This window comes from Cricetulus griseus, chromosome 5 (genome assembly GCF_003668045.3).
Source record: "Cricetulus griseus strain 17A/GY chromosome 5, alternate assembly CriGri-PICRH-1.0, whole genome shotgun sequence".
In the NCBI taxonomy this organism is placed as follows: Eukaryota; Metazoa; Chordata; class Mammalia; order Rodentia; family Cricetidae; genus Cricetulus; species Cricetulus griseus.
Genome location: NC_048598.1, coordinates 19,374,779 through 19,395,061, shown reverse-complemented (window position 1 = coordinate 19,395,061; position 20,283 = coordinate 19,374,779). Strand labels below are relative to the sequence as shown.

At 37.3% G+C, this 20,283-nt stretch overlaps 1 protein-coding gene across 1 annotated transcript in view; it reads right to left on the bottom strand.

The window, feature by feature from the left end:
• The window catches only part of LOC100758550 (interferon-activable protein 204), a 45,846-nt gene extending 26,198 nt beyond the window's left edge, over window positions 1-19,648 (bottom strand). Inside the window, exons 1-6 of the mRNA XM_027418914.2 lie at window positions 19,367-19,648; window positions 10,895-11,179; window positions 9,848-9,960; window positions 9,186-9,344; window positions 4,711-5,118; window positions 3,344-3,532 (exon numbers count right to left, since the gene is read on the bottom strand). Coding sequence (XP_027274715.1) covers window positions 3,344-3,532; window positions 4,711-5,118; window positions 9,186-9,344; window positions 9,848-9,960; window positions 10,895-11,156 — 1,131 coding nt within the window. The 5' untranslated portion in view covers window positions 11,157-11,179; window positions 19,367-19,648. The remainder of the gene's footprint in view (window positions 1-3,343; window positions 3,533-4,710; window positions 5,119-9,185; window positions 9,345-9,847; window positions 9,961-10,894; window positions 11,180-19,366) is intronic.
• Between the last annotated feature and the right edge of the window lie 635 nt (window positions 19,649-20,283).

Sequence of the window (20,283 nt, the reverse complement as noted above, 5' to 3'; positions counted from 1 at the left end):
GTTTAGACAGTTATACATGAAAGGAGAGATCAGACTTTTGTTATTCTGCCAAAGAGACATACTACTACAGTGACTACTAATGACTTATGGTAATTAGTACAAAGATCCACAATGGTCAAGGTGTAGAGAATAAGAGACTATGCAGTGCTTAGCCCTAAATGGAACATCTATAATGCAAACCCTATTCACACATGACAGGGACCATTTTAGAAGAGCAGGCTGGTGTGAGGGATCTCTGCAAACACCATAGCCAGTAGTGTTGATCCAGGAGAGGTAAGAAGGAGATTGAGTTGAATAAGACTCAATGGCCTGTGTTGTTTCAAACTTACAGATGGATATCACGTAGTTTATTTCAGGCATATTAAGCAGAGTACAATTTGGAGAAAATATCCTGGTGATAATTGACTTAATCCCATAGGCACAACAAAGCTTAAGACATGATCATGTTAAATCTCTGGTTGAGAAACTAGTAAACAAGGAGGACCCTAAAAGAGACAAACATTGTCTCCTGGAGAAGGGGAAAGGGTCACGATCCCCTGAGCAAATTGAGAGCATGGGAAGAGGTAGGAAGGAGCTGTGAGAATGAGAAGGGAAGAAGAGGAAGTCATGAGGGAGCAGAAAGGTTGAGTCAGGTGTAGATTAGAAGAAAGGGTATGTGATAGGTAAGGTTTTAATTGGGGGGGGTGGTAGGGGAGGACGGGAGGGAGAAGGGAACTGGGATTGTCATGTAAATCAATCTTGTTTTGAATTCAAATAAAAAATGATAAAAAAATAAATCTCTGGTCAAGTACAAGCGACATCTTCCATAAAGATGGGTTCTGTAGATTTACTAAGGCATCAGGCTCAGGGTAAGCAATGCTCATCAAAAGGGTTTCAAGGAGAGAGTGCTAGAGGTTGAGATAAGAATAAGAGTCTGGCTAAACTGGTGTCATCTGGTCATGCAGATAACACAGAGGTCCATATCCATTCCCAGCCTTCTGGGCAGAAAACAGTTTATACACCTCTTCCTTTGAAGAGACAACACTACATGTTTAACCTTTCTGGATCCCCTAGTGCTTGTCTGTGAGGACAAGTACCTAAATGCTTCCCAGAAGCTAGAAGAGTGTAGGAGCAAAAATGGATGGATGAGTATAGGAAACAGTTTGACATATATAACAGGAAATTAGCACTTATGAACATCCAGTGTTTGTGAGAGCATACACAAGACATGGAACTTAAGCCAGACAAAAGCCCAGTAAGGAGAAAACAGATTAACAAAAAATATTACCCCTAGCAGAGAAAGAGAGCTATTTGGATTAGAGTGTGGCTTCTGGTAGACTGAATATGCTCTAGTGTATGACAATAGCTAAGAGTACATAGACAAACTAAGTAAACAGAAATCACTCCTTAAATAATGTAGGCTGGGTATAGTTCTCAGAGAACTGAGGAAGTAAAAACAGGTGAAGTTGATCAAAATTTAAAATACTATTGCCAGATGTATTGTAGTTTATTGTACTTGATAATGTTGGGAAATGATTTTTAACAGTTTTTATCTGGATGTAAGATAGGGGAAGTTCGTTTTTATATAATGATTTTTATATCTAGAATATTAAAAACTATAATATTTTGGTAATTTTTCAGTGTAGTTTTGCATTTAAAAAACAGAGGAACTGCTGGTCAGATACAATAAAGAATCCAGAAAGCTGCTTTTGGATAAAAATAAGAAGCAAGGAAGTGGAGAAAGGAGTTTATTCAAACATATTTTCCCAAGAAAAATCATTTTAATAGGGCAAATTCCATATTCATATTAAAGAAAATCCTGCTTCACATCTTAAAAATAAGGAAAATCCAGATAATAGGCTAAAAGGAAAAGAACTAACCTACAAAGTTTCTAAAGAGAGTCAAGGATATGATCTTATATTTTTTGAGTCTGGAAAAGACTTCTCAGATAAAAACAACAAAAATTGTGAGTTTCATTGAAAGTGTTTAAAGGAGGACTGAAATAAACTGTATCAGTTGGCATTCCACCAGCAATGAGCTGTCACTTGTTTTACTGAACTTAGCTGTTCAGGCAGATTTAAGATGAAATCTCAAAATAGTTTTGATTTGTGTTTCCCTGATGGCTCAGAATGTTGAACATTTCTTTAAGTGTTTCTCAGCCATCTGAGTTTCCTCTTTTGAGACTTCTCTGGTTAGATCTTTACCCCATTTTTCAATTAGGGTATTTGTTTTCTTGATTATCTAGTTTTTTGTTATATATATATATATATATATATATATATATATATATATATTTGGGTATCAGTCCTCTATTAGAAATGGGTTGGTAAAAATCTCTCCCCATACTGTGGACAGCTGCTTAGTCTGAATGATGGTACCCCTTTAAAAAGAAATTTTTATTATGTCTACACAAGAGAAATTAAATTCAAGTGTTATTTTCATAGAAAAACAGAATAAGAAATTTTTAAATGAAAATACTTAATCACAAATCAGATATGAAAACTGTTAAATTTTTGAATGTAATGCTAAAGCTATTGTTTATTTCCAATTGCTTGGTGTCTCTATTTTAAAATCTCCACTGTTAAAAGCACTGAATTGGACTTGTGGGTAGCCACTTCCTTCTTCATCTTTTGGGTTCAAATGGCCAGTGGGTATTTTCTTCTTTTTCCCAGCCTTGGTGACCTTGAAAGAGAAAGTAAGAGATACTATGAGATTCTAGCAATGGAGCTAAAGCACTGTTTATTTTTGTCTAGTCATCATCCTTGTCTATTGGCCTCAGGGGCCTTATATGACCTTGAGACTTTTCAAAGGCTATTCATCTTCTTCATTGTATTGCCTTATTTGGAGTCACCCCTTTCCAACTATATGGTCCTTGAAGAGAACGCTCTTCATACTCAACATGACTTTATCTGAGTATGTTGGATATTTCCATATGTAGTAGAATTAATAGTGTCAATCCACACTTTGGTATATTTTCATGACATTTCTATTTCTGAGACCTTTCTCTCTTCAGTGTTTACCCAATTAAGAAAATAGTACTTACTCATTTCTCATGATGTGCTAAACACTGTGATAACTCATAAATATATAGGCATTTCTTCCCTTAAAGTCCAGGTAAAGAGCTAAACTTTCCTCAGTATCAGCCAACCCCTAATTGCTGAAGCTGGCATATATTCACTATTCTTTGGATTATTTCTTCAATATCCATTTTTTAAAAATCTTCCCCATAGAAATGAGTACATCATCTCAATGCTCTCCTCCAGAGACAGAACTATCTATGTAACACACTGAAAAGTTCATGTTTAAAATCCTAAAGAAAAAGTCAATTTCCTCTTTGGTAAATCTGACCCTGTATTCTTCCTACCTTAATGAAACTGTGTTCACCACACACCAACTTTGGCTGCTTGTCAATTGTTTTCAGTTGAAAGCAGAAGAGTCGAAGCTTATCTCCTTCCTCACAGTTGATGTTGTACCATTTTCCATTCCCTATAACTTCTATATTTCCTGTATCATCTTTTATTTCATAGACTGTGTTCTTTGGGTTCACCTTTTTCTGCAAAAGTAAAATTAATGTTTCTTTTCTGAAAGTTATCACACTCACAATTGTTATACATTCAAAAAAGTTTTTTTTTCATGACAAAAATCACAGGAAAATACAGAACCTGTTAAACACAATCTTACAGGTATCTTCGGTGAAGTCTTCCAAAGAATTTTCTTTTATTACTGCAACGATGTACTTTCTTTATCTAGAGGATTTGTTAGGACAATAAATGTTCCTCCTCTTTTCTACTACTCCCCATTATTCCTCAATAGTCTGGATTCTCCATAAATAACCCTGATCAATCTCAGGAATCAGAACTTTGGGCAGCCATCTTTGTATCTTGTGCTTATAAAGGGATGAATGGACATTTGCTCCCACTGTTCATTCATTTAATAAGTTATTCACAAGTATGGATTTAAAAATAAGGGGGCTTTTAAAAGAAGATGGCTAAAAGCCCTAAAACTGTCAAATTTTATAAAACATTTGTTGAGTTCTCCAAGGTTGTCATTTTTAGAAAACTGAATCTTAATACCGCAAATTTGTGGGTTGATGTATCAATGAGATGTCTATATACATTTTTTCATTTGTAAATGAGAAAACTAGATTTTTCTTGCCTTCCAAATATCATTCCATACAATAATTCATAGTTGCAAAGCTCTTCAAAAATAATTAGCTGATTGAATAAGATATAAGAGTCAACACTGAATGGTTCAACCTACTATCCACAGAAAGAGTAAATTAATTCTATTGAATGGTTTTGAATTTGCGCAGATGTCACCCATCCCTGTCACAATCAATATTTACCCTTGTTCAGGGAATCTATAGAAACAGAATGTATAGAAAGAAAATAACGAATGTTGTATAGTTTAGTATAGCTTTAAAAATTGAGACTGTTGGCATGACTCTGACCTGTGTCCTGGACCACTTTTTCTCATTGTTTTGTAACTAGCAAAATAAAGATTTTTGGTAAGTCATTTTCATAGAACTCTTTCAGAGAGATCTTAGGAAGTAGGAAAAGGTCACACACTCTATTAAGATTACTCTAATATATGGGATGAATTCACCTTCTATCACTAGCCAAGACAGAGTCCTGTGTTACAATATTGTCATTAAGCTGTCACTGGAAAGTTATCATATTTGATTCCAGGTGTTGGTGGAGAAAAAGATAGAAACAAAATTTCGGTCCTTACCATGTGTAATGTAAATAACCCATAAACCAGTGCTCCAGCTGCATACTTGTGAATATCAGAAATCTTGGGAGTTTGATTTGCATTTCTGATAACCTTATTGGGGACTTCAATCTTTTGGCCAGGACCAGCTTCCATCACAGAGGAAACTTCATTTATATCTAGGGTTCCTTTGAGCTTGAAGTAATTGGAGATTATGATGACATTCTCTTTTGTGAACTTGTCTTTCAGGTTGATGTTGAAAACTTTCACATGGAAATACTGGTCCACAGTAGCCACTGTAGCATGAAACATGTTCTTCACTCCATGTTCTGATGACTCGTACTCAAATGGGTCTGTTGCATTGAGCACCATCACTATCATGGGATCCTTTATGAGAACAGCACCTCTGATAGTGCTCTGGTTTGGGTTCTGTGTGTTGTGGAACAAATGCAGGGATATAAACATGTAAATTCAGCAGCAAATACAAATTAACCTTCACATGACATAAACCTCAATCTCAACATTGGTCTTAACAGTTTTAATGATATACTAATTGCCTGTATATATTGTATATACTTATTGTACTCACTGCACATGGTTTTTCTTATATTAGTAATACCCTTCTTTTGTATTAGACAAAAGGGGGAATTGTGGTGATATATTGTTTATGATCTAATAAAGCTACTGATGATCAGAATGTAAATCTAGCCACAGTCATAGAAGCTGGGCAGTGGTGGCTCACCACTTTAATTCCAGGACTCAGGAGACAGAGGCAGATGGATCTCTGAGTTCATGTCCACCCAGGGCAACATGAGAGTGAATCAATTTAAAAGAGAAGCAGAGCTCATGCCTTTATTCCCAGCACTAGAGACATATATCAGATAGTCTCAAGGCATTCAGTCTTGGGCATTCAGTTTCCAGCCACACTGAGGAATCATGGAGCTAGGATTGTCCGAGCCTAGGCAGATGTGAGAGCTCTAGGCTGACTGCTTTGCTTTTCTGGTTTTCACCTTGAACCCCAATATCTGTCTCTAGGTTTATTTTATTTGTGCTACATTTTAATATATTTGTAGAACTGTGGATATGCTAAAGAGGAATTCTTTTTTATTTTTTTAAGTTTCTTTTTTATTTAAATTAGAAACAATCTTATTTTACATATCAATCGCAGGCCTAGGCCCTCTCCCATGTGTCTAGACTGAGAGAGTATCCCTCTATGTGGAATGGGCTCCCAAAGTCCATTCATACACTAGGGATAAATACTGATCCACTACCAGAGGCCCCATAAACTGCCCAGGCCTCCTAACTTACACCCATGTTCAAAGGGCCTGGTTAGGTCCTATGTTGGTTTCCCAGCTATCAGTCTGGGGGTCCATGAACTCCCCCTTGTTCAGGTCAGCTGTTTCTATGGGTTTATCCAGCCTGGTCTTGACCCCTTTGCTCATCACTCCTCCCTTAAAGAGGAAGTCTTTCACTGGCCAAAAGTCTAATGAATTAAAGCAATGGGCTTGAGCCACAGAAGTTTGTGGACTCTCACTGAAAAGCAGAACTCAGCATGAACTCAGCATAAGCTGTTTAGAACAATTTTATGAAGTACTTAAGTGAAATTATCATTAATCCAAACCTATCCTTTACTCTTATGGCAGAAGAATATAAAACGGGAAAATTAAATATTGTTGAAATAGAAAATGTTAAACATAAAGCATACCTCTGGACTATCTGGGGTTCTTATGAAGGTACAAATCACAGTGTATCTCCTCAGGAGATACCAATCTGCTGTAATCAAATAACCAAAAACAACATGAACTGGTCCACAACCACCTCTTTTAAATAGACACTGGTAGAGTCATGCCCTTAAATATGTTTAGAGATTTTTCCTCAACAGCAGGGATTTGTAAAACTAGAAAGATATTAATAGACATCTAATCTCCTTTCTGAACAGTGTTCTGAGCTTACTGAGTAATACTCAATAAGTATTTCAATAAAGATAAGATTGCCTACCTGTAAGACAAAATACGCAAAGCAATGAAAAGATATGAACTTCATAGATTTGCATATAAGGAAATAACATTGTTGTTGCCACAGACCCAATGGAATGAAAATAATCAAAGCATTACGTCACATGCAGTCATCATCTATTAGTGATTGGAGCTCACTTGTATCTGATTTTTTCATCAGTGTAACCAACTAGTATAACATAAAATCAATATAGCTAGTGATAGTGATAGGTATATAAGTAAGTAAATAGCAGCGACTAGATTAAATGAACAAGAAAGTTGTAGGATATGCACAAAATAAATTAGTAGGCTATTATGAAGGCCACAAAATGACCCTTAATGGACACATTTCAAATACAAATATTGAAAGTGGAGCTGAGTTTGTGGCAGTAGGTAAAAATGTCTATAATGAACTATTCACAAAAGAAGCACAATACTGATGTAGCCATTGAATATTATATGCATTTTAACTTAGGAACTTGGAAGGATAGCCCTGGTATGTTAAATTAAAAAAAACAGGTAATAACTACTGTAAGATATTAGAATAAAAATTTTCCCACATAATTACAAAAATATCTAAAAATACTAATTTTAAAATTTAAAGACTTTAGAAACTTTTAAATTGTTTTAATGGTAAGGTTTGGATAAGTAAAAATTGCTTATGTTTTTGCTTAACTGGATGAATATATTTCCTCAAATTAAAAAAAAAAATGAGGGGGGTAAAGAAGGAGGGATAGAGAGATGAAAGTGAGAGTCCAGAGAATGAATGGTGATAATTTTGTGGTTTTCCTTCTGTGACAAATCATTTGTTTCCTTAGGTGAGTACTGAGAAAAAATAAGAGGCCTCAATCATCCTATTTGTCACATGTTATGAGAAATATTTGAAAGTCTAATGTGAAGGTAGTCTGACTTGGAAAGGATAAACATGAAATAATAAATTGCAGCTCATGTTTCTGATGAATGGACACGTTTCCTAAATTTCCAAAAATTCTTTAATTTTCCTCACCTTGTATTTTTCTACCAGAATTTCTATTTTCTATTATTTTTATTTAAAACCTTTTCATATGATATATATTGACCATGATTCCCCTCCCTTAGCTCCTTCTGGATCCTCCACCCTTCCCACTCTTTTGTGTTCTTTCTCTCACTCTCAAAAAATAAAATGAAATGAAAAGATAGAAAATACAACCAATCAAAACAGAAAAACAATTCCCCAATAAAACAAAATAGCTGTTCCTGGCCATGGAGCCTGCTCTAGACTATGGTTGACTATCTCCATTGGAGGAAACTGATGTTTCCTTTTGCTAGTCTCAGGTTCTTGGCTGTTTTAGCAGAGTCTGGTGGTGGTTCTATCTCAGCAAGTGGACCTTAAGTCCAATCAAAAAGTAGTCAATTACTCCCATTTCATATACATTATCATGTTTTTGTGACCTCTAAGTCTCACAAGACACTGATCAGAGCCTTAACTAGATTGCACAGATCTCATCTATCCTTCTTAGCTATACTGATTGTCATTTCTACATTTCTGGAAATCTCAGGTCTGTAAGTATCTATAGAAAAAAATAGGGCAACCATAATCTTACAATACACAGTAAACCTGGGAAAGTCATTGGTTATGTGTCATATCTGGTAATAAAACAAGAATATTGCTGGGTGGTGGTGGCACATGCCTTTTATCCCAGCACTCAGGAGGCAGAGGCAGGTAGATCTCTGTGAGTTTGAGGCCAGCCTGGTCTACAAGAGCTAGTTCCAAGACAGCTTCCAAAGCTGCAGAGAAACCCTGTCTCGAAAAACAAACAAAAAGAAAGATGAATGGAGAAAAAGAAAGAAAGAAAGGAAGGAAGGAAGGAAGGAAGGAAGGAAGAAAGAAAGAAAGAAAGAAAGAAAGAAAGAACAAAACAAAAAAGAATATTTTATTCAGGTAAGTGCTGTCCATTGTTAACCTTGTGTGGATAGGGCTTCTGAAAGGATATGTTAAGGATAGAGCAAGATACCCACATTAAAAATCAGAGCATGGATGTGTTCACACATTTACAGGCTTTCACACTGGAATGAATATAAAATATGCCAAAAATTCTGAAGAAGTACCCCTGATTTGTGTTAAAGAAAAATTATTAACATGTTAGTCGTATCAAAGGAAGAGATATGGGATAGTGCAAGAGAAGAGAAACAGAGCCCAATGCTATTGACACATGTAAATGCTGGACTCTTCACCTCTCTCTTCCTGCCTCGGGTCAACACTCAACACAAGCCAGGAAAGTTCTCATTGTCAGAAGAAATACCAAGTTCATTAAGTGTCCCCAGGGCAACAAAAGATTATGGTTCACCTATATTTCTATGTCTGTTTCTGTCTTTGTATGATGATCTGTCTCTATCATATCCAACCTCTGTGTGTTTCTGATTAATTAAATGCCAGTGACAAATGAGGGACATGGTCAAAACATGAAGATCTGATTCTAATATTTTGACTGAAGAAATAAAAGAGAGGCAGAAAACTTGTACCTTAGCCAAAGAAGTGTTGGATGGAGCCGAAGATGAAACCAGGAGACCTGGGGACTGGCATCTGGCTGTGCCTTCTCCAGGACAGGGAAGGTGATCTGGCCCCTCAGACCTCTTGGTCTTCTTCACTCCAGTCTTTTCTTTATCCACATTTCTTCTTTTCTGAAAGTATATCCATTGAACTGTTAATGAGTCTCAGTATCAAGCCAGTAGAGTGTGTCCTCATTATTAGATACTAGATTTATTATGCCTGAATATTTTGGGAACTTGAAGGAATGACACCCACCTTCTTCTGGCCATGTCTAAAATACGATCATAAATACTCATAAAATATGTATATACATGTTTAATTAAATAAAGGGAGAGGAAAAAGTTACATACACAATTTTCTATTATTAACCTATATGGTAGAACATAACTGAATTCGAATTTGAAAACTAGGTCTTGTGTAAACAAGGAACAACCATTGTTCTACCTCATTTTCAAGTATACAACATCTCTAATAGGAGTAAACACATATTAATGCCACATGATCACTTAACATGAGTTTTATAAAGCTTGAAGATAAACTAAAAGAGCAATGAGTATTTGATGGACAGAGGAGGGGAAGAGGCACTTTTGCTGCACCTGTGGACTGCCAGCCTGCTACTGTTCCTCAAGCTCACCTGAGCTGTGGATGTCTCTCCTCCATCAGACGCTAAAATGTTGCTTGTAGTTGACGTAGGTGTAGCAGGGTTTGTTTCTTGCTTCTTTTTTTCCTGTGTGTTCTTTGGTTTTACTGGGATAGGTATAATTTTCATTATAACAAATGCAGGAACAAAAGAGCCCACATAAACCAAAGTAGAGGATCTAGGAACCGTCTATTTTTCCTGCCATTTCCTCTCCACTGTGTCCATTCAATGTTTATTCCATTAGTAGGGACACACCACTAAAGACACAACCTTACTCACTATCTCCCATTACTTGATATTTTCCTGACTTGTTTCCCTATAAGAAAATCCTTCTTGTCTTGAACCCCGTATACATCAGCCAAGCTTTATTCATTCCCATTCTCCTACGATTCTCTTAAAAATCCAAAATTTTATCATATCAACTAGTCATGTTTTGTGTATGATACACTCAAATCTTAGAAACCAATGAGAGGAAATCCGGTCCAAACTTGTAAAATGAGATACTAGAGTGTCAGAGCTTCCTCATGCTAAATTCTGGAGTCAGAGTTCTGTACCAGTATATCTAATATTTTTAAATCCACTGACTTTATAAAGAAGAAATTACTCTTCATTTCATCTTTAGGACACAGACTTCTACTTAAATATTAGATTACATTTGTTGCCAGAAAAGATATTAAATAATGGGTAAGATTGTTAATTGAGTATAACATTTACTCTATTTACATTCTTTAAATATTTTTTCAACTTTCACTTTATCATTTTCCGTTTTTTCCTACCATGTTGGATGTTCTAATCTATCTCAAGAACTGCTTTTTATTTTATTTATCTCCAATGCAAAAGATGTCTACCCTGAAATACATCAAGTTCCTTTGTAAGAAAGGATTTCTTGAAATAAACTTTTTAACATCTGTGATGCTTCAACCCCTATAGTTTCTCAGGCACACAGTGGAAAGGGGATATATCAACTCTGATCATTGTATGGACCTAGAAAGTTTGGAGAGGGTGGAGAAGAGTTAAGTGTCCAGTGTGTTCCCTTGTTACCTTTTGCCTTCTCTGTTTTAAGCTTTTGCACAAGATCTCCAAGTTCTTTGATGCTTTGACACACTTCTATCAGTTTGTCCAGTCCAGCATCTTTTGGGAATGTGTCCTCCATAAGGTCAGAAATCTGAATTCTGTCATAATCATCTTGCATCTTTTTAGTTAGATTTAGTTCTTTTCTTAGTAAGGACTTGATTGTCCTAAAATGGTAGTCATCCATGACCTCAAATCCTTTTATAAGAACAATTTTCTTGTATTTATTCATTATCTCTCAAATTATGGATGAGTCTAAAAGATGAAAATGGACACAACATTACACACATACACAGACAATTCTCCAAACAGGAAATTCCTGTGTGAGTGAATAACCCCACTTGATAATGTCCATAATTACTTACGAGAGATAAACTTTGTCACTGTGTGAAATGCACATAGAACTTCTGTATTAATAAACAAGTATAAGAAATTCTTCCCCATTAACCATGTTAGGTGACTTAGGCCAGTGGCAGTTGTGGTAGAAGAAAAGTGTTTGAGTCAGTAATTGTGGCAGTGTTTAGAGTGTCAACTGTGAGTGCTAAAATCCTGGGTCTGTTACCCATTCTTTATGTGGTGTTGAAGCCCATTCCTGGATATCTGCCTTTGGGTTTCTGACTTTTCCCATTCTAAAGTGGCCTATACACAAAAGGACTGCATCCCCTTACAATGCACCTGGAAGAACAATCACTGAAGTAACAGGGCCTTTTCTGAGCCTCTGAGCCTTGTCTGCTAGGCTTTCCCCCAAATGACACTTACTCCCATCCTGTCATCCCTGGGCTTGGATTGTGCTCTTTGGGACCTTTGTGCTGATATTACTGTTAATTCCCCAAACATCTACATAATTTTCATAGTAGCACCATACAATTTATTGGATGGAGTTATGTCAAAAGTTTCTTGATTTTATCTTTCAGGCTTAACTTAGTGATTCTTATTCGTAGACAAAATGTTCTACCTACAAATCTTGCTCAAATCCTCCCCAAATCATTTAATGGTTTCTTTACTTATTAAAAATACTCCTTCCTTAGCCAGAAACTGGAAGCAGCCTAGATGCCCCTCAACCGAAGAATGGATAGAGAAAATGTGGTACATTTACACAATGGAGTACTACTCAGTGGGAAAAAAAAACAATGGAATCTTGAAATTTGTAGGAAAATGGATGAATCTAGAAGAAACCATTCTGAGCGAGGTAACCCAATCACAAAAAAACAACACGGTATATACTCACTCATATGCGGATTTTAGACATAGAGTAAGGATTACCAGCCTACAATCCACACTGCCCAAGAAGCTAATAAACATGGAGGTCCCTAAGAGAGACATACATGGTCCCCTGGAGAAAGGGAGAGGTTCAAGATCTGCTGACCAAATTGGGAGCACGGGAAAAGGGGGGAGGGAGCTAGGAGAATGAGAGGAAGGGGAGAGGAAGAGGGATGCCGAGGACATGAGGGAGCAGAAAATATGAGTCAGGGGAAGAATACACAATAACAAGAATGGAGATATCATAATAGAGAGGGACATTTTTGGTTTACAGAGAAATCAGGCACTAGGGAAATGTCTGGAGATCTAAAAAGATGACACCAGCTAATTATCTCAGCAACGGAGGAGAGGCTACCTTAAATGCCCTCCCCTGATTATGAGATTGATGACTGACTTATATGCCTTCATCCAGCAGCTGGTGGAAGTAGAAGCAGACACCCATAACTAATCACCAATCTGAACTGGAACCCAGATGCAGAGAAGGACCAGTGAAGAGCACCGAGGTCCAGACCACGCTGGTGAAACACACAGAAACAGCTGACCTGAACATCCGGGAACTCTTGCTCCCCAGTCTGATAGCTGGAATACCAGCTTGGTACTGATCCAGACCCAAGGAATAGAACCCAAGGGTTTCTGTGAGCAAACCTCAGAAATCTATGGGACCTCCTGTAGAAGCCAGTATTTATCCCTAGCATAGGTGTGGCCTTTGGGAGCCCAGTCCATATAGAGGAATACTCCTTGAGCCAAGACACACGGGAGTGGGCCTAGGCCCTACTCCAAAGGAAACGAAAGACTCTGATGACACCCTATGGAAGGCCTCACCATCCAGAAAAGATATGTGATAGATAAGGTTTTAGTTGGGGGGGGGCGGGTAGGGGAGGACGGGTGGGAGAAGGGAAATGGGATTATCATGTAAAACAATCCTGTTTCTAATTCAAATAAAAAAGTTGGAAAAAATAAAATAAAAATACTCCTTCCTCATAAAATATATCAGAAATCCTCAAATAATCTGCACTTTACCATTTACATTTATGTTCATTCCTAAGATCATATGTTTCAAAATATACCCCCACTGTCAAGTTGTATGATGTGGAGAGTTTCTTCTTCACTGTTTAGAAAGCCATTCTCACATTTCTTTCTCTGACTCCTTTTCATAATTTTGAAAACCTAAGAGTTAAACGGGGTTCAGAGTAGGAGGATAGGGTAGTGGAAGGAATATAAAGAAGAGTAACTAACAATTACATTTCAAAAAACTAAAATAGAAACTTATGCAAAATAAGCTTCCTAAAATATACATTATACATATACTTTATCTGTCATGTCTATCAGTCAAACTCTCTCTACCTACCTACCTATCATCTACCATGTATCTGTGTATCAAGAATTTACATGAAATTATTTAATAATGGGGTACCAATGTTTCTATGAAACACCATAGGTTAAACAAAAGCCCAGTTTTGAAATGTATTTCCTCTATCGAAGTCATTAGACAGTCAGTTCTCATAGACCCCCCCCAACATATAGCCTATTGAAAAGGCTCTTGGTTATGTGACAGAATTTTATAGTAAGACTCCATTGCAGAAGACACCACATTCTTGAGTCAGAGAACATGGAGAAATCAAGTTGATACTCACCTGGAAGCCTCATCCCTCCTGGCTAGGTTTTCTAATTCTGGAAGGTACTATGCATAATACTGGAGTAGCAAAATAATCATTAATTTTCCTCAGTTGTGATAACTTTGATCTGCAGTAAAAATTAGTCTGGCAAGACATCTTTTTGGTGCAATAGTAGCATGAATGTTGTGGGATTAACCAATTATTTTGTAATTTGACTTAAGGCCTGTATAAATTGAAACCCATACCTGGCACCATTACTAAGACTGAGAACCTGTGACTAGACTACTCATATTCTCTATTTGTGAACCTCATAGTTTATGTTGCTAAATAAGAGTAGAGTTAAACTTAATATTATGTCCGGATGTCTTTTAACCCATAGAAGAGTAATGTGTGAAGAACTAATAACAAAAATTAGAAATTTCAAAAAAATTGCTTTCTGGAAATTCCCAAAATACACCCACAGACTGAGTGTCCTGAGTTGTAGCTCATTCACATTTTATATGCTTCCTTGATGATCTTCAGAGAATAGAATAAATCCAAAATCCTAGACCAATTTATGTTATTTCAGTTTGGGAATAACACCTGTATGGTTCTTAGTGTAATTGGACTTTACTTTCTAAGCCTGTTCATTGCTTCTTCTTCCTTCTTGTTTTTGTTTGTTTGTTTGTTTTGCTTTTTTTTTAAATGACCATTCTCCATTCTCAAAAAACCCAAAGATGAGTGGAATGTCCACACTAGGACACATGACAGGGAAGATAGAGTATTAAGAAAAAAACATATTGTGTAAGTCTTAAGACTTTAAAAATAGATGATCTACATATTCAAGTAGGAGATTAAAACTTATTCTCAATAGTAAAACTCCCTTCTTCAGAGCAGAATTCCAATATTTATACAACATTGACATTCAGATCCCAGAGAAAATTAAAAGAGAAAGTTTTTATTTGGGGTGGTACTTGTGAAGAAACAACTATTTCAAATACAACCAAAATGTGATGATAGATGAATGCTCCAAATGTGCACAGATGCACACGATCCTCTTTATGTGTGTGAAAGAGGGTACTCATCTGCGAATTTGAGAAAACCCATAATACTTTGATAGACACAGCAGTGTGTTTCTCAATTACTAAACAAGGGAAAATACCTGCAAAGCAATTAGAATATTTGAGAAACAAAAATGATACACCAAAAAGATAACCTTATATACATACAATCTGAAATCAACTTCTAAAATATTCTGTTCAAGTACATATTAAAAACACTAAAGGGTAAGTGAGAAGCCTTTAAAATATTCTAAAAGGAGGCATGGGGTGATATACTGTTTATGATTTATTAAAGTCACTGAAGATCAAAATAGCAAAGAGCCATGCAAGTTAGCCATAGAAACCACACATACAACTTTAATCCCAGGACTCAGGATCAAGAGGTAGATAGATCTCTGAGTCTAAGGCCACCCTGGGCTACCAGAGAGTGAACCAGAGTTCACATCTTTAATCCCAGGATTTGAGAGGTATAAAAGTCAGAGGCATTCAGTCTGAGAGCTAGTATCTAGCCATGTTGAGGAAAGATAGCAGTCTGAGTGAATCTGAGGAGCAGTGAAGTCAGGAGAAGTTTGAGGATTGCTCCTTTGGTCTGAGCTGAGGTAGTGGCTGGCTGCTCTGCATTTTTAATCTTCTGCTTGAAGCTTTACCCCGAAATCTGTCTTTGAGACTTTTATTTATTGTGCTACAGAGGTAATAGAGATATATTTCTGATTAAGTCTCCCATCGGCCACCCTACATTTTTCTACCAGAAAATAAAAACAAATCCAAATAAAGTAAAACAAAAGAAAACAAATAATTTTCAAGATGCCAGATATCAACTCACTGTGAGTAAAATACCACTGATATAAAATGTTGAACATGTTGTGGATGTGGCTAATTAAAAAATAAACTTGTACTTGAATAATTGTGTGAATCTGAGTATCTTTATGCTATACATTTCAATTGTTTCACATGCCATGTGATATCAGAGTACTAGAGAGTGCAGCTACAGGTCCAGACATATTTTTCACTAAATACTATATCACAGTAATTCTTTCACGTCTCTATCTTATCTTTTTACAATCAATGATGATATCTAAGAAGTTCTTTCACATTCTCCAGCCAAGATTAACTAAAGTCTTCCTCTCGTGTTTATGCATTTTCTCATTCTTACACTTAAGAGATATTTTATTATCTGCCCAAATCAAAACGCATTTTTTGTTGCCTCAGCCTAAAGTAGTGGTGGAATAAAGATGTTTGCCATCTTCCCTAGTAAAGCAGCAGAACCAAGCAGCTATGGGTTAACGCCCTTGAGAGAAGCTGGCACCAGTCCTGCTCCCTCTACTATCCTCAGAAGAAACCAGTCCTGATTTCCCCTGTGCCCTTGTGGGTTTCACAGAGCTCTCAATTCTGCATAGCAGAGGTAGAACTCATCTTCTTGGAAATTTCTTCCCAAAGCAAGGCAAGAAGTAGGGCTAGTTTTATTAGCGTAAGAGGATAAATGAATAAATCTCTCAGAGTCTCGACAGAGATGTTGCAATCCCTGAACTGTGAAGAACAAGAAGTAGTCTTAAAGGCGGGAAGAACAATGCTAATCAGAATCATTTCACTTTACTTCAAGTTATGCAGCCCTGCAAGTCTTGCGCCATGCTTTTTCTGGGGAGAGGAAGACTGAAAAAGAAAGGCCTCCTCCCATTGTTCTTAACTTTTGGTGTTGCTCCTAGATAGTGAGATAAAAGGGTTTCCATCTTGTACATACTTCTCTACAATGAAAAACAGAGGCCGGCTGACTCAGTTTTTTTTTCTTACATGTCTTCATGGATGGGTGTTCTAACCTTAAACCTCCACGTTCAACCACAGTCTATTGCCAGTGCTCTTGGTTTCCTTCCAGAACTTGATAGAGGCACCTCATACATGAGTGCATAGATCATGGAGCCATCAGCTGGTACTGACCTTGAAGCTACATTCCCTCTGGCTAGCTGTATGGTTCTGGAAGATGCTATGCATGCTACCAGCAGAGAAAAGTAATCTCCAATCTTATCCTTCTTTGTGCCAATCCTTGACAAAGACAGGGGAAAAAATTTAGGAACCAGAGGTGGTGAATGACAACAGGGACATGGTGACTCTGTGTCAGGGTCACAGATGTCTACCAAGGTTACTAAGAAAAGCATGCTAATTCTTCACTTGCTAGTCTACTAACAATAGGTCTGTATCTTAAAGTTGTCATTGGGCACTGCGCCCTCCCTTGTCTGGTGATGGTTTCGCTCCCATGACCTTGGAAACTTGTGTTGCAATGGTAAATGGCTCAGCTCCATATCACTTCCTCTGGGAATGTGTTTTTGAACAATGAGAGAAATTTCTTTGTCACTTCAAGGCTCCTGGAGGAGAAGAGTTTTTAGATAGAAGAAAAAGCTAGAAGAAGCACAGTTCCATCATAAAAACAGTGACAATGATGACAAGAATGGGGGAAACACTCACCTGCTGATAGAGGGAATGTGAACTGGTACAGCCTCTGTGGAAAGCAGGGCAGAGTGTACATAAAGAGCCAGAAATAGAGTTATCATGTAACTCAGCCATACCAGTCCTGGGCATACACCCAAAGGACTCTATCCCCTAATACTTAGAAATTTGTACAGGATCATTCATTGCTGCTCTAATTACAACAACTAGAAGATGGAATCAACCTAGTTGCCCACCAAATTATGAATATGGATAGTGGAAGCATGGCATATATATATGCACAAATGGAATTCTGTGTAGTGCTAAAGAAAAGTGAATTACAGGGATACTATTGCAGTCCAGATACAGGAAAGAAGGCCTAGCCCCCCCCAACCCAAGAAAGTGACAGGCTTTGATGATCCCCCATGGAAGGCCTCACTATCCTCAGCGCGTGGGTGGGGGTGAGTTGGGGGGTCGGTGGGGGGCATGGGAGAATGGGAGGGAGAGGGAACTTGGATTGATATGTAAAATAAGATTGTTTCTAAAATTAAAAAAATGGAAAAAAAAACACAAACTTGATTAGGACCCCCTCTGTTTAAAAATAAAGACTTGATTGATAAAATGTGAGAGAGGACGTGCATAACATGGTCGGCGAACTGATGAAAGACGACATACAGATTGTTGGTGTAAGATGGAGACATCCCACAGCGAAATGACGGTAACAGAAGCAGAACCAAAACCTGCTCATTACCAGACCACAACGAAGGACCTAACCAGTCCAACGGCAACTTCTGTGAAATGCTATTTAAGAAATGTACCTCTAGGTTGTTAATAAAACATTCTTTAACAGTGGGAAAAATCCAAAATTAACTAGAAACTAAAGACAATCCTGTTTGTCTACATTAGTGGAACTTTAATAGTATTGAAGGTAAAACCTCTTACCAAATGCCAAAATATGATAAATCCTGCCATCCTAGAAGGAGGTAATACCTTTAACTATGGATTTATATACTAGTGATTGTGCATGCTATCTGTTATTATTTTGTTTCTTCACAGCTCTCTGAAATTGTAGAATACAGTATACACATCACATACATTTCATCATATATATTCAATGCCTGTGAGAATGCACATATCTGTGAATTTGAAAAACATCAAAAGGAGAGCCCACAGTTTTGTGGTCAATATAGCAGTGTATCAATTATTGAATGAGTAAGGTAGAAACATCTGTAAAATCTAGAAAGTTTGAGCAGCATAACTGATAAGGTTAGCAATATTGCATCCAATACGGTTACAACTCTCAAATTGACATTTAAATTATAAAGTTCAAGTACACATGGAGTACTACGTGAGAGGACATGAAAAGTTTTAAAATATTCTAAAATTTGTCAATAGAAATATATTTCTATTTAACTCTCCTTTGTTTCCCACATCTTAAGACCCCAAACCAAAACCAAATAAAATATAACTGAGCAAAAGGAATAAATTTCATAATGACAGAAAGTTTCTCCTAGTGACTAATTACTATTTTACTGCCTTGTGTAAAAGGAAAAAAAAGAAAATGTTCAATATGCTTATTAAAAACAGGATGTATTTGAACAACCGTGTTTGTGATTCTTAGAAAATTTTTACTACACATGTCCGCTGGCTCTCATGCTGTGTAGTATTAGGATATTACTAGATAATACAGCTCCATTTGCAGATGTGTTTTTCACTCAATATTATTTCATGATAATTTATCCTGTCTCTGCCTTGTCCTTTACTCAGTCACACACCAGAGCCACTAGGTTTCAGCTAATTCTCCAGCCAAGATAACTAAACCCTTATAATTTTCTATTTATTCATACTTACACTTAGAAAGTTTATTTTGCAACCTTCTATACTCAAAATGCATTATTTCTTGCCTCAAGCCCCAGAGGTGGAGGAACAAAGATGTCTGCTATCTTCTTGGATGAAGGAGTGGAAACCAGCTGCAGGGTTTCACTGCTCTTAGTGCAGCTGGAACCATCCCTGCTCCCCAACCCTCCACTGGAAGAACCACTAGTGATTCCCTGTGTTCTTGTGGGGTTCAAAGAGCTATCTATTCCTTACAAAAGGGCAGGACTTACCTCCCTGGAAATTTCTCGGTAATATCCAGACTGTAGATCCTCAGCAAGGCAGGAAATGGGGTTTGTCTATCTTTTGCAGGAAGAAAAACCTCTCAAAAGGTACACACCAGGGTGTTGGAGTCTCATTAAATGCCAAGAAAACGTAGTATTTTCAAAACAACAGGGAAGACAAGGGAACAGGCTAAAGTAAATTCCTAATCTGAGCAGTGCTAGATGTCTTGGACCCCATGCTATCTCCTTGGGGAGAGTTGTGATGAAATAGGACTCCACCCAGCAGTGCTCTTAGCTTTCCATTTCCCCAGCTGGTGAAACAGAACATTTTATTTCTGTTATTAATGTAGTGTCAGGGGGGTGGGGTGGGGTGGGGTGGAAACCAACATAAAAACAGAGCTGCTCTTACTCCGTTTTTTGTCTTTTCTTTACAAATGTAAGTAGGCACGAATTTCAATGTTGAGCTTTTCATATCCCACAGACTGACACAAGGGTCTCTTACACTCATCTGAACGAAGATGAAATTACACAGGGATAAAAGTGTGTCACTCAGCCATCTCACCTTCCTTTCCTGTGCAGGAGGAAAGCAGTCAGAGGGAAACTTGTCAGATTCTCTTGTTCCTCATTTTTGGTTGTGTGTTTCCTGTAGAGGAAAAGATGAACCATGTGGCAGTTTGAATGTAATTGACCCCCACAATCTCACAGAGAATGACACTCCTTTAACATTCCTTAACTTCATTTCCTGCCAGAGGGCAGGGGAAGCCTCCATCAGCATAGAGCTCCAAAGGATAGAAATAAGAAAAGAGAAGAGAGAATACGGATCAGAATCACAAAGAAATGAACGAAAAGGTCCGAAGGAAACCATCAAAAGAGAGAGAGAGAGAGAGAGAGAGAGAGAGAGAGAGAGAGAGAGAGAGAGAGAGAGT